The 15,545-nt window shown below is 40.1% G+C and overlaps 1 protein-coding gene and 1 long non-coding RNA gene across 2 annotated transcripts in view; one reads left to right on the forward strand and one right to left on the reverse strand.

The window, feature by feature from the left end:
- Positions 1 to 15,282, reverse strand: part of pth2rb (parathyroid hormone 2 receptor b) — a 38,844-nt gene extending 23,562 nt beyond the window's left edge. The window contains exons 1-7 of the mRNA XM_046839990.1: positions 14,785 to 15,282; positions 13,193 to 13,295; positions 6,667 to 6,777; positions 6,469 to 6,584; positions 5,331 to 5,428; positions 2,449 to 2,629; positions 2,110 to 2,263 (exon numbers count right to left, since the gene is read on the reverse strand). Coding sequence (XP_046695946.1) covers positions 2,110 to 2,263; positions 2,449 to 2,629; positions 5,331 to 5,428; positions 6,469 to 6,584; positions 6,667 to 6,777; positions 13,193 to 13,295; positions 14,785 to 14,838 — 817 coding nt within the window. The 5' untranslated portion in view covers positions 14,839 to 15,282. The remainder of the gene's footprint in view (positions 1 to 2,109; positions 2,264 to 2,448; positions 2,630 to 5,330; positions 5,429 to 6,468; positions 6,585 to 6,666; positions 6,778 to 13,192; positions 13,296 to 14,784) is intronic.
- Positions 1 to 15,545, forward strand: part of LOC124379595 — a 62,368-nt gene that overhangs the window by 30,566 nt on the left and 16,257 nt on the right. The gene's annotated exons all lie outside the window — the stretch shown is intronic.

A 15,545-nucleotide genomic window follows, 5' to 3' on the forward strand; every position in this document is an offset into this window, starting at 1 on the left:
CAGTGGATATATCTGAACAAACCACTGAACTGAACAAATCATGAATCTGGACAAGTCGATAGGGTAAATCGATTCTGATTCTGGCACAAATCGGGCATGTCTTTAAAGCACTTTAATCTCATTGGCAAGTTGGATTTAGTTAGCCATTATTCCCAATAGTCTGTTCTCTTCATTGCATAGCTTTTCTCCTGGTTGCGCTTTCTAGCCAATCAGACTAAAGCCATCGCACCACATGACTAGGGTCAAAATCTGCATTCTGTTGTTTCAGGCCTTCTGAAACAGTATGGGTTGCCTGTCGCATTAATACATGTTGCTTGAAGCTGTTGCTTTAACCAATCAGATTTCAAGTTCCTTACACTGGGGCCATCCAGCAGGCGTCCAATAACGCCAGCATTTTCATGATGGTCAGAGTGCACACTAGTCAGAGCTCACAAACCGCATTTGGAACAAACTGTAGAATATATTTATTTGGATTTACTAGCAGTTTTTTTATTTTATTTTATTTTTTATTTCACAATGGCTGACAGAGGAGAAGAAATTAGATCGTTTCTATAGAAGAGGTGTCATAACGATGGGAGTAAGAGTTGGACTGATTCAGGTAGGACACCCCTGAAGGCCTGGGTGTGAAATGCATGGCCCGACACTGAACGCTACAGAGAGTATTGTATCCAGTATGCTGTCCAAAAGTCCACATAGAGTCTCTCAATACTTTGAATCTAGACCTCAGAATGTATTCCACACATTGCATGAACAAATTACGTGACAAATTTGAGGCTACAACCCACAACGACATTATTTATTCACCGAATGCGGCTGGATCGTCAACTATGCAAGCACTTGTGCATTGGCATTCAGACAGAGAGTTAAAGACTGATCGAAAGAATGCAATCTCTCGAGCATTTGCACTTCAAAGCCATCAGTTCTGCTTCAGAGGTGATACTGTGCCTCAAACGGAAACCAGGAATAAATGAGAAATCTTAAGGGGACATCTCCAATCAGAGCACAAACGGAGAGCGAGGTGGGAGAGAAAGCGCTGGAACAGGACAAAATGAGATGTTCTGGACAGGCTGAATGACATGCACTGTCTAGCAGTATTGAAGAGAAGAATAAAAAAGACTGGCTTTTTTAAGTAATAACAGTGAATAGATGAAAGGGGATGAAGAGAGAATAGGATAGGGGGATGATGGAGGGGTGGCACTGTGCATGCATAAAGGCCAGGATAATTCAGGAAATAATTTTTTATCTGATATTTTTTGAAGAGTATCATGTGAATGTGATGAGATGAAAAGGAAGAATGGAAGCAAAGGAAAGAGGGGAAAAACAGAACAGAACATTGGCCAGATTTTCTTTCGGTTCTGGTTGGCTGTGAGGTAATGAGCTGCTTCTGTGGACTTACTGTACATATGGCAAAAGTTTTGAAGTTTTCAGCGAAATGTTTCAAATGAAATTAACAATAATATATGATAGAGAAAAAAGGGTCTTGAACGGAAAACTCGTAGGTTTCAAACCTCTCATGGGGGTTCAAGCAGATATTGGAAAGCATTCTGGATGTGGTAATACTGTATGTATCCTTATATTGTGTAATTTGTATAGTTTAATGATTCCTTATTAATAGTTGAGCTCTGGGGAGTCCTGAACATCTTTACTTCCTGGAAATCTTTACTGAAGGTCTTCACTTCCTGGAGCTAATTATGGCAAATTTAACTCATTAAGTGGTTCATCCATTGAGTGATAAGACTTAAACTTATTTATTGAGGTAAGAACAGTTCACGGAAGTTGAGACTTGCCCGGATTGTGGAAAGCGTTCTGAATGTGGTCTGTATCATTATTGTTTGTACTTTGTAGCAGACATTTTTTATTCAGCATATTATTTCGTAACTAATATTTGCGGATTGGGCCATCTATGTTGAATGAACTGCATCCAGAGTGTTCTTCAAAAAGTTATATTTACTTACCAAGTTAGTGGCAGAATGGCAAACGAATAACCCAAAAACTAATACTTGAGCCAGGGTTTGGCATTCAATTCATTGAGTTTCTTAAATAGTTACATGTGGAAGTACTTAATATACAATTTCCTATTCTATACATTTCCAAAGAACACACACTCACCCCATCCTATAAGTGTAAAGCCCCAGAGGTACTTGGAGTCGGAGAAGAAAGCCATGAAAATCAGACTGTGCAAGTAAAGTCCTTCAACCAGGATCCAATAGTAGTTTGTGGCAAGGAAGTAGATGAACAACAGCACCGTGATCTTACAGCCAACCTGCGAAGACAGTTTATATTGGTACTGTACCACACTGCTGCAAAACGGGTTTCATCAAGAAGTAACACTCTCTAGAGGTACATTACCGTCCACCAGTCATAACGTGTCGCAAATGTTTCCTTTTTGACAGCAACACATTTTTGCAGCCAAAAAGGGGAAAAAAATTACTGCTATCCAGTACTTACATACTGAGTCTTGTCCATAGGGCTAATGGAAACCGCGTTGTTGTCCATGAGCACCGCGTCATACTGCTGCATGCCGCCATTGGCATCCACCACCAGGTCCTTCACGAAAATGCTGACAGCACGCAGCATAAAGGATACAAACAGGTGCATGTGAATGTAGTTTCGGGTGCAGTGAAGCCGCCTGCAGAGGAGAAGCAAACGATATGCTTTTGCAGGTGGTAATCCGAGGATCCTCTCACTCGTACCGCTTAAGAAACGCTTTCCACAGGGGAGCGAGGACTTGCTTTCAAAGGAATGGCAAAACTTGTGAATAAAAGCCCTACAAAATACTTATCTTCTTCTAAGTCGCTCAGATCATGCAAATGATGGATAGATATGTAGAAGGGCAACAGATTTCAAGAAATGTGAGGATTTTTGGGTCCCTTGGTTCTCGAGTGTATCAGTAAGACGATCAGTTTTCTTCAAAATGATATGATATTCTTAAAATGTTGAGTTTTGCCTGTCTAGCATATTAACTTCGAATTGAATTCGTCTGACAGTTGCCAAGTATAAGGGCATAGCATACGATTTACATAATTTCCATCCTTATCAATTATTCAGTGAGATCTATGGAGTACCCTTTGTACTGTATATTAATGGGGACGAGACCAAGCTGCAAGAGACCACTGCCGTCAGGAAAGAAATCATTATGTTGTATTGATTTTTACTGATTAGCAGTGACTTTTTGCTAGAGGACAACAAGTCCCAATTAAGTACCACGGTATTATAAAACTCCTGATGCAGAGATGTAACAGACACCGGTTTTCTGTTGGGCAGAATTTAGCGCTTATTTGTATGTGCCAATTTCTAAACAATTGTCCACAACAAGGACAATAAAATCCCGGGATGCGATCAATATCATATTGCTAAACCACGGTAGGTAGCCGAGGCAATCAATAATCGTATTTGTTAGCCTAGGTTTTCAGGATAGTCATGTGCAAAAAAAAAAAAAAAAAAAGATTATAAAGAATCATAAATAAATAAATACATAGCTAGGCTTGCCCCTTTCGAATGCCATGTTAAACACATCTTGGCCAATTACTGCATAAATTGGAACCCGTTTTCAGAAGCTGTTTTTTAAAGCTGGAAGCAAATTAAAGCTAAAAGTCTGCACATTATTTGGTTTCAATTGCTATAGCCTGGCGGTTTGACAGCTAAAATCTGGCACTAAGATGTTAGCAGAACATCCCTTAAGTCTTGAAAGTGGCAAGATGGGGCTCATTGGATATTACTTGTTTGTCTAGAACATCCCACAGATGTTCATTCGGAATCAAAAACACCTAGAACTCTGTCATGTTACACAAACCACTCCCGAACAATGACACGGTTGCATTATACTGCTGAAAGAAGCCACTACCATTGGGGAATACTGTTGACTTAGTCTGCAGCAATGTTTAGGTATGCGGTACATGTAAATTCAACATCCACAAAAATGGCAAGGTTTTCCCAGCAGTACACTGGCCAGCTTGTCTTCTTCCCATAGTGAATCCTGGTACCATCTTTTCCCACAGTGAATGATTTGCAGGCACCCGGCCATCCACATCATGTGAAAGAGAATGTCCTTCACCAGGCTAGACCACTTTCTTCTACAGTCTCATGGTCCATTTCCGAGGCCCTCTTGCTCATTGTAGGAGCTGTCAAACCATTCTTTAGTTGTGCAACCCTATTAGCTTTTTTAGCAATTTCTGCTACATCAGCTAATAGGTCAACACGCTTTAATGAGACTTGACCGTCCACGGGCCTGTCACGTTTACACAAGTTGTCCTTCCTTGGACCACTTCTGGTAAATGCTTACCACTGCATATAGAGGAACACCTAATAAGACCTGCTGTTTTGGAGATCCATTGACCTAATTACAATTTGGCGCTTGTCAGATTGCTTAGGATACTTTCTCTAATATTTTCTTTCTGCTTCCAATACAACAGTATCGATAACTGATTGCTTATTTGCTGCCTAATATATCCCACTGTTGGACAGGTGCCATTGTACTGAACGATCAATATTATTCACTTCACCTGTCAGCAGCTCTAATGTTAAAACTGAACATCGTATGTATTCAGTGGTGGACAGTAACAAAGTATATGCACTTAGTTCCTGTACTTTAGTAGCTTTTACATGTATACTTTAGCTAAAATGTACTTTTTACTCGACTCCATTTTCCGAAATCAAACAACTTGGCTAGTCAAACACGCAGCGAGCCACCAATCAGGGTCGAGCACGTGCTCTGTTTTAAACTTTTGATTGCCGCTTAGTCACCGACACACAGTTCAGCGTAAGTTCAACAGCAAGCAGAACGTTTTGAGAGGAATAAATGATGGAAGAATCTCCTGACTCGAACTCGCCGTAACACCAGTGGCCTTAATCGTGCACTTTTTTAATTTAAGTCGTTTTAAAAGAATCTTTTGTGCTCATGTTTTTTATTATAGATATCAATCAGTATTTGACTTACCATTCTATGAATAGATCGGTGTGTTGAGTCTTTTCACATAAACTGAGTTGATTAAGCAAAGAGTCTTATAGCAAAAAAAGGTCATAGGAACTTGAGCCATAATTCATTAAGGTACTTTGGTCTTGTAAATGAACAAGTGCCTCGTGAGGTACATTTAGGAAAATGAAATCCCATGGGTATTTGCATTTTTGCAAGCTTACTTTTCTGATCGTCCTGCAAAAATACAAAGCCCGACCCCTTCCATAGCAATTTTTTTATGTACAAGATATGGAATAACAAACAATGGCAGAAATGGGTGCTGTTATGTTGGAACCTGTGTTATGAATAAAAAGGCTTAATGTTAATGGGCAAATACAGGAAAAACACCCCCACAGGCGTCTGAAATTAGTAGTACCTGAAGTAGCCGATGATAAAAATGGCTACCAGCAAAGAGCTGAAGGACACAGCGTAGCCCACAGTGTACATGATGTGCAGTCTCTCAAAAAAGTCCTTCTGGGGGAATTCAGATAGAACAAAAACAGAGGGGTAAATAGTAGTAACAGTTAAACAACTTTTAACAGTGTTGGAATTCACTTTGTGTTTACTGTTCACACCTGTCACGTTTCAATTCACATTCATAAGATCACAGAACGGACAAATTTGTTGGTGCCCCTAGAGAAGAAATTTTAATAATCGGATCATTGTGCTCTTTAAGATTAGCTAAAATGCACAATGGCAAGGAACAATGTTTCTAACAGAATGTCTTTTGGATTGATTTGACAAGCTTTTTTTGGCACCTCCCATATGCTCACAGGCACAAAACCATCCAGCTTGAACGCTTTGCTGAACCAAGCCATTCTGGAGTGAACAATACTCTGGACTATTCTGAAATAGCTTAAAAAAAAGCCTATCAAACGTCTACGGACAGACTTGAACCATGCAGTCTGGAGAAGGCACCCTTTAAACCTGAGCCTGCTAGACCAGGCTGGGTCCGACTACCTAATCCTTCCGTCGAATTGAGAGCTGCAGAAATCACTTGTGTGCAGTGGTCACCTCTGAAGGTTGTGCAACAAACTATTAGAAGAAAAGAGAGAATTTCACTCTGCTTTTTGCTTTCTTCGCATATCCTAGCGATGTTAGGAAGCCGAGGTCAGAGCGCAGGGTCAGCCATGGTACGGTGCCTCTGTGGCAGGGTTAAGCACCATGTTCGAGGGCCCACCAGTGGCAGCTTGGCAGTACTGGAGCTTGAACCCTTGACCTGCTGAGCAGTAACCCAGAGCCTTAACCTTATGGTCAGGACAGTGGTGGTTCAGTGGCCGGTCCCATCATTTTTCTTTTCATTTGTTTTATTATTTATATTAATTATTTAGATCAAAAGCAAAGTCTTATATATGGATTATTGACAATGACCACCAATTACATTGAAGTTATTTTAAAGAAAATTGTGGGTGTTTTTTTTTTTTTTTTTAGTCTGTGGAGGCCGACCAACAAATCTTTCCATGTCTATATTTTCGAATACACTTGACTTGTGTCACATGATTGAGCCCTGTTACCTTGCCTCGTTCCTTTCCCGGTGTCAGAAACCACATGCATTCCGAGTAGTTTACCCAGGTTCTGTTCTCCAGTGCGAACCAGGTTCCATTCCCATCACACTTACGGTAGGCATAGCCTGCAAGAAAACACACGGACATTGGACAGAGGACCAAAAACCGAAACCCAATTTATTAAGTGGAAAGCAAAAATGGTCGTACCGTTGTGATTGAAATCGTAGATGTACCCAGGACATGGCACTTTGGTGAGAGTCCCTGAAGAACCCTGAGGCCAGCAGATGAGTCCGTCCCATCCAGGGGGGCACACGTCATCTGAACATGCACAATGCATGCACAGTCATAACACAACACGTACATGGACTACACCAAAGTATCTACACCAAATGTTGACATTTTTAGCCATATGTGCTTTTTCGCCAAAACTGCTACCACAAACTTGGAGGTACACAATTGTATAGGATGCCTTTGGGTGCGGTAGCATGAAAAAAATTCCCTTCACTTGAACTTGGAGACTCGAACCTGTTTCAGAATGATGATGCCCCTGTGAGCAATATGAGCGTCATGAAGATATGGTGTCCATAGGTTAGACTGGAAGATCTTAAGTGGCCTGCTACAGTATTAGAGTTTTGATCTCAACCCTATTGAACATGATGGATTGAAACACTATTGAACATGATGGATTGAAACACTGACTGCACCCCAGACCTCCTCACCTCACCAACATCAGACTGTACTAACGCCCTTAATCAGCACAGGTCTCTATAAACACACTTCAACTTTAAAACCATTCAACTGTACTCGCATTAACAAAATCTAAATTCATTATATATTAGCCTATAGTATATGACAAGTGTGAACGTCTCTGGAAGTGTGAACCTAATGTAGTCCTGCCTCGGTAACCTCGTCAATTTCCCTGTCTAGGAATCAATAGAATTCACACTATCTGGATAAAAGTTTGAGGATACCCGAGCAAAACAGTTTGAAACATTCCAGTTCACCTTTAGTCCCTGTTTTAATAACCTCCACTCTTCTGGGAAGATGTTCCACTAGATTTTAGATTGCGCTTGCGAAGATTTTGTGCTCCCTCGGATACGAGACTGTTGGTCAAGTCGGGTATTGATGTAGGTGAGGCGAGGAGGCCTGGGGTGCGGTCAGCATTTCAATTCAACATGTTCAATAGGAGCTCTAGAGCAGGCCACTCCAGATTTTCTACTCCAACCCATTTCTTGATGGAACTCCTAGTCTCCAAGTTGAAATGAAGGAAAAAATACCACAACCAAAGATGTTCTTGATTGAAGATTCCTAAGATTGCTCAGTTGAGAGATGACATTAGGTGAATTTAATTAAAAGTAATGCTAGAGGTGAAGCAGTGAGATTCTATAGTACAAGATGGCTTTTCTAAAAGTACCTCCTTCACTTTTTTTTAATAATCATTATTAAATATGAGCGATTGTTGCCCACTCGTCTGGAAGAAGTGAATCTGATTGTACAGAAAGCATGCATTATTTGAAGTTTGTTCTAATATGTTATTGTTTCTATAGTAACAAGTAGTACAAAGGGGACTGTGTCAGGCAGATGCTGAACATAACCTAGGAGTTATATTTAATGGATTTGAGAATTGGCTTGTGTAGAAAAATAAAGCTCATAATGGTTGATGTAAGGAGGCCTTTTTTTTTAAGGGACATTTGCCTCACATAACATTTATCACAGCATTCCTGTTTGGAAACACTTCGTAACAGACACAGTGCTTTACAAAGTGTATTAGCACCACATTGTCTTTCTGGTTTCTTTGTAGAATGACAAGCGGAGAACTGGAACGTTTTATGGATTTAGAAATGCATTATTACTGTGCAATTCTGCATCGACATCCTTTGACATCGAGATAATTGTAAGTCGCTCCGGATAAATGGCGTAAATATACGTTTTACAGCTGAGCAATTGAGGTTTGAGATCTTTTTCACAAGGGCCCAGCAGTGGCAGCTTGGTGCTGGACATGTTCAGTAAACACCTTCATATTATGCATTGATTTATTTTCTTTCTTTTTAATAGAAATTGAATTAACATCTACTGACCAATCAGATGTTGAAATTTAACACTGCTGTAGCATAGAAGACAATGTTGTCCTTACTTTTTTACATGCAATATACTTATACATTTCCATAGTTTTTTATGGTGGATTTAATTTTTTTATTTTTTTATTTTCATTTCACATGGTTTTTTTTTGGGGTTGGCACATTTTCATTTGTTTATGTCTGGAAAAAAATCTAACAAAATTAAATATGTAATATGTTTGCTATTGCACTTATTTTCAAGTCTGATTTATGTTTAATTTTCCATATGATTTTCTTTCCACATCAAACGATACATTTTTCATTTCTTTATTTCCACATGATTTTTTTCCCTTTTTGATGTTTCACAATGAAATCGGTTTCTTTCACCATTTCCTTTATGATTTTCCACTTGATTCATCCTCCACATGCTCATTTTTCACATTATTCCTTTCTCCCGTTATTACATAATTACACTGTCGTCACGCGTGTTTGCTTGCATGCCGTTCACGTGAGATTTCAGCATGTTACAAATTACAAAGGCATCATCATATGATCACATGCAGCATTACAGACGTATTTCCACGTTCCATACACTTGTAGACGCAAGACGATAAGATTTGTGCTTTTTTTCGGACATTCAATTCCACATGTATTCTCTATTTGCTGTAATAATAACCCTCAGTTTTCTGGGATCTAGGGTTAGGTTCTACTAGATTTTGGAGTGTGGAGATGTGTGGAGACTAGAGTGTTGGTAAAGTCAGGTATTGATGTGAGGTGTGGTGAGGTGAGGAGGCCTGGGGTGCAGTTAGTGTTCGCATTCATTAGGTTCAATAGGGTTGAGGTCAGAGCTCATAGCAGGCCACTCAAGATCTTCCACTCCAATCCAATTCGAAAAATGAACTGTAGCATTGGATCTTTGCATTTAATATGACAGAAAGCCGCACAGATTGAACTCTAAATTTGATGGCATAAAACGCTGGTTTTCATTTTTTCTCGATGTACATTTTCGCCTGGGAAATTAATCTCATTTATCTTTAGCTGAAGTTAATTAGCTGATATAGTCTTAATCCATTAAAGCTCAAGAGTTGAATGTGAGATTCTATAATATACTTTGTACACTTCATCTTCTTTCGGCTGCTCCCGTTAGGGGTCACCACAGCGGATCATCCTTCTCCATACGACCCTGTCCTCTACATCTGCCTCTTTCAAACCTTTCAAAGTCTTCGCTCACCACATCCATAAACCTCCTCCTTGGCCTCATCCTCAGTGTTCTTCTACCGATATATCCCATGTCCCTCCTCTGCACATGTCCAAACCATCTCAATCGTGAATCCCTCACCTTGTCTTAAAAACGCCTGCATGGGCTCTTCAGCCATTTGGGTTGCACAAGCAAGTGCACTCTTGGTGCCGGTCCCAAGCACAGAAAAATGGGGTGGGTTGCGTTATGAAAAGGGCATCCAGCGTAAAACGTGTGCCAAATCAAATATGCACATCACAAACCTGGATTTCATACTTTGTACACATTCATGTATATACAGTATGTCTACTATCTGGACAGACATTTTGGACTTTTCAAACCATGTGTGACTCTTCCCCCAGACAGTTACCACACAGTTGAAGGCACACAATTGATGTCTTTTGGATGTGGTGGCATGGAAATTTCCCTTCAGTTGAACTAGAAGACCCAAAGCCAGCTCCATGAAGATCTGCTTTACATGGGTTGGGATGAAGATCCTCCTGCTGTAAAACTCTGATTTGGAGTTCTGAAAATGGGAACTCCAGAACTTTGGTATTGTGATTCATTTCATTTACTTGAGCAGAACTAAAATGTTTTTTCCAGTGGCCCACCGACCCCCACCTTCCCCATCCCATCATTTCTGCTGACACCATATTTCGAAAGATGGAGAAAAAAAAAAGACAATGCAGCCAAGGCTAAATGATTAGAAACAGATAGAATTTGAATCATCACTCAGCTGACTGTTGTTCATTTTGTCTTTTCGTTTCTTTCTTGTATAAAACAGCAATAGGCTCTATACAGGTCGCAGAAACGATTAGTTTACTGTTACTTGACGACCGCACAAGGTTTTTCAGAAGGTGAGCGAATAATTTCTGTTTCAAAACAATGAGGAATGAGTCATCATCATTTGTCCTTGGCTGCATTATAATTACAGGTGCATCTTAATAAATTAGAATATCGTGGAAAAGGTCATTTATTTCAGTAATTCAAATTAAATTGGGAAACTCGTTTATTCAATAAATCCAATGCACACAGACTGAAGTAGTTAAAGTCGTTTGGTTCTTTTGTTATGATTTTGTGCTCACATTGTTTAAAACCCACCAAATCACTAACTCAAAAGTTTGAATACTTCATAAAACCAATAAAAAACATTTTTTGTGAATTGTGGGCCTTCTGAAAAGTCTGTTCATTTACTGTGTTTGTACTCAATACTTGGTCAGGGCTCCTTTTGCTTTAATTACTGCCTCAATTCAGTGTGGCATGGAGGTGATCAGTCTGTGGTACTGCTGAGGTCGTATGAAAGCCCAGGTTTCTTTGACAGTGGCCTTCAGTTCATTTGCTTTTTTTTTTTGGTCTCTGGTTTCTAATTTTCCTCTTGACAATACCTCATAGGTTCTCTATGGGGTTCAGGTCTGGTGAGTTTGCTGGCAAGTCAAGCACACCAACATCATGGTCATTTAACCAGCTTGTGCTTTTGGCAGTGTGGGCAGGTGCCAAATTCTGCTGGAAAATGGAATCAGCATCTTTAATAAAACTTGTCAGCACAAGGAAGCATGAAGTGCTCTCAAATTTCTTGGTAAACGGGTGCAGTGACTTTGGTTTTCAAAAAACACAGTTGACCAACACCAGCTAGTGACCTTGCAAAACAAATCATCACAAACTGTGGAAACTTAACACTGGACTTCAAGCAACTTGGGCTATGACTTCTCCACTCTTCCTCCAGACTCTAGGACCTTGGTTTCCAAATGAAATACAAAACTTGCTCTCATCTAAAAAAGAGGACTTTGGGCCACTGGGCAACAGTCCAGTTCTTCTTCTCTTTAGCCCAGGTAAGACGCCTCTGACGTTGTCTTTGGTTCAGGAGTGGCTTAACAAGAGGTCTGTGTGTGGTCGCTCTTGATGCCTTGACCCCAGCCTCAGTCCATTCCTTGTGAAGTTCACCCAAATTCTTGAATCAATTTTGGTTGACAAGCCCTCTGTGAACAGCAGCTTCTTTGGCAATGAATGTTTGACACCCTTCAAAAGGAAAGTAAGCCACAACGATTATCTTCTTAAAAAAAAAAAAGACCCGGCCTTCTCATTGCTTCTTCTCATGTCTATCACGGAACGTGTTGGCTGTCCAAAAAGGAACCTTTTCATCACATCCTATTCAAACGAACCAAAAAGAAAACGGACCAGTCACGCTCCCAAACAACCCATTAGTCGCCAAGTCATTCAAACTATTCGCTAAAAATGTTCATGGATCGCCCATTGACAAGATCGATTGAAGCAAAGCAGATATTTTATATCTCTTTCAGATACCCAGACTGGTGTGTCACTCTAATCTTTTCCTCTTAGTTGATGAGCGATTCCAACAAAACACACTTTTTTGTTGTTGTAACCGAGCAGCTATGGAAGCAGCTTGGTTTGGTTTGCTGCGCTTACTTCACTGGCTTCCAGAAGCTGCACATATAAGATTCAAAACACTAACGCTTGCCTACAAGGCCAAAAATGGACCAGCACCATCTTACCTCAGAGACTTCATCACATCTCGCACAACACCACGCTGTCTGAGATCCTCCAGCACTGCTCGACTGGTACCACCTTCTCTCAGAATAAGAGGTAACTATACCTCAAGGCTTTTCTCTGTTCTGGCACCGAGGTAGTGGAATAAACTTCCCCTAGATGTCCATACAGCGGAGTCCCTGACTATCTTCAAGCGACGGTTAAAGACCTACCTCTTCCTGAAACACTTAAATTAGCACTTTCCAAGTTTGCGTTGTAAAAATCAAGAGTTGTAGTCTGATTTATCTTAAGTTTGTAATCTAAAGTACCGGTATAGATTTATTCATTGCTAGACACTGAATGCACTTTTCTACGTCACTTTGGACAAATGACGCAACTGTACAGTGGTGTGAAAGTGGTGTTGGCCGATTCATGTTTTTTTTTTTTTTTTTTTTTCCTTGTTTGTCACAATTTAATGTTTCAGATCATCAAACTAATTTAAATATTAGTAAAAGATGACACAAGTGAACACAACGTGCAGATTTTAAATGAAGATTTTTGTTATTGAGGGAAAACAAGACCTGGCTATTAGCTAAAGAAAAAACACAAAGAAAAAAATTCCAAATATGAATCAGGCCACTTTTGTCCACAAGTGTCCACAAAGTCATCTTTATAAAATTGGATTGAGCGACATTGTAGTAGAGATGGGCATTTTTCTTTTCTTTTCTTTTTTTTTGAACCGATGGAGTGCTTTCCTCTCAGAGATTTCCGACACTCCGAGACTGGCTTTCATAAAAAGGATCAATTGCATGTTTCTCCCAGTCGACTGCAAGTGACAGGGCTCTCTTTCTTAGTCCTCTGATCAAAATAACATTACTGCAGATGCTAAAAAATTGAAAAAAAAATGTGTGGGGGGGGTGGTATTTGTTTTGGATGTGTGAAAAAAGATGTCTACCTTCAGGATCATGCTCGGAAATGTTCTGGAGACACTGCAGTTTGATGTCGTATAGGAGAAGGACCTGTTCTTGTGCAGTGAGTCCCACCTCGGGATCCACCAGCTGCGGAGACAGAACACGAGTCGTACCCTACGTTAGGTACCCTACTCAAAAGTATTGGCACCCCTTGTGGGAAAAATCCGCAAACCCTAATGCAGACGATTTTTTTTCCGGAAATGAGTGCTTCCTGTCAATAGCATGCAAAATAAATGGCACCCTTTCAAATGAGGGCCGTTTGCAAATGCCCTCTATTTGGACATTTTGATCATTTGCTTTTATGAATTTGTGTTTGCACAGTTGTTTCAGCAATTCAGATTCCGGTTTGTTTAATAGTTCAGTGGCTAATACCAAGGATCCTTCACAAGATCCCTGTCATTTACAGACAGTTTTCACCTCCAAACTTGACTACAAGGTAAAAAGGTTTTCAAAATGTATGGTTCCTATATAGGGGGCATAGGCGGGAAAGCTTTAATAAGATTAATAGCTGATTGGAATTAAGAGCATCGGACGAGTGAGCCTCCTCCCTCCCACACCACCGCCCCCTGAACTGACTGAATTTTGCACAATTGAGTTGTTTTCTCTTAAGTTGGTTCCTACTTTTTTATTCTCAACTGCTCAACAACACCACCAGTGTCAGGAAATCACTTCAAGTTGTATCAGTGGGGGGGACGACACTGGCATAGCTTTTTGTGGACATGGCGTGATGATCACACAGCAGTCACAAAGACAACCGATCGTTCAGCAGCTGCATCAGAATAAATCAGGCAGTCGCTCTGAAAGCTGAAAGTGCAGCATCACTGGACTCGAGCAGTGACACTGAACGTTTATCCGTGCCTCGGATATGCAATGGTTCTTGCGCAGAGAGACAAACCTTAATATTTATCATGCTAAGCCTGGCTGGAAAGGTCAGACTGCACAGCGGAGTTGAAGGTTTCACATTTGAGATGAAATGACCAGAAGAATGACTTGAAGCCCCACACACACACACACACACACAAACAGAAAATTCATAGAATTCGTTGTTTTTAAAAAAATATTTACATTTTTAAATATAAAATAATAGGTTGATGTCAATGTATTAATTATGCATCCTCCATTGTGCCCAAATAAACCCAATGCATTTCTCACATGAAATTATTTTTTCAAAACAAACTCATTTATGTATTATTATTAATATTCTAAATGTTTTCATGAATAATTTCAGTTATTAGTATTGTATTAGACGACGTATTGCATCCTGCTTGTCTGAGTGTTAAAACTCCAAAAATAAAAAATCATTGAAATGAACTAAATTGTGTGTAAATAAAAACAATGCAATAATATTTGATAATTAATGACATACTAATATAAAACGAATATGATTAATATTATGTTGCGTTACCATTCTCACAATTTGTTCCTATAGATATATTGGGCACTCCTATTCAAATAAATAAGGAAATAAACAAGAAAAGAGAGAGAGAGAGAGAGAGAGAGAGATGCACGTTTATGCCAGTTGGCTACAGGAAATTAACAAGGAAAAGGAAAAAAGAAAAGAAATTCATATGCTCACCTGCGCCTTGGCCAAACTCCAAAGGAAAACTTGTGCACACAGCAGCTTTAGCATGCTGAAATCACTCTGATTATCATGCAATCAAACAGGGGGGAAAAAAGTCCAAATTGGATCCAAGTGGAGAAAAAAAAAAGCTTGTTCCAGCCGTCCAAGATTGGCAGTGCCAAGATTTTTACGCACCAACAGCGTTTAAGTCCATTATGCCCAGGTAAAATCATCCAGTGCCTGGCTGACCAAAAAAAAAAAAAACCCCAATGCAAGAGAGGGAGAAAAACGAAGAAAAAGGGGACAGAGGGAGGGAAAAAGGAGAGAGAGTCCAGATTCCACTGAAGCGATTCAGCGTTCAATACGATCACGCGTAAAACCTTCTCCAGAAGTGTTTTTTTTTGCGAATGTGCACTCCATGACTAAAGACATGTGCGCAGCTTTTAATCGGTGGTGGAGACACGCAGGAGATCCTCCTTTGTTCATTGCCTTCAAGCGAGAAACAGGAGCACGGCTTGCTCCATTAATCCAGCTGAGTGGACTTTTACATCTGCGTAATTTCATTCACGCACTCAGGAGGAAGAGAGTAGGAGGAATAAACAGACTTGGGGAGATGGATAAGGAGGGTAGGGTTTTTTTTGGTGGTGGGGGTGTGGGGGGGGTTGGTATACAAAATATACCGCTCCTTAGATTGATCCATGTTCATATAAAACAAGCAGGTGCGTCCATATCTAATCACTACCCAAAGATCAATGAAGCTCCTGAATCTTCTGGCT

The sequence above is a fragment of the Silurus meridionalis genome, chromosome 26 (assembly GCF_014805685.1).
Source record: "Silurus meridionalis isolate SWU-2019-XX chromosome 26, ASM1480568v1, whole genome shotgun sequence".
NCBI classification, from domain to species: Eukaryota; Metazoa; Chordata; class Actinopteri; order Siluriformes; family Siluridae; genus Silurus; species Silurus meridionalis.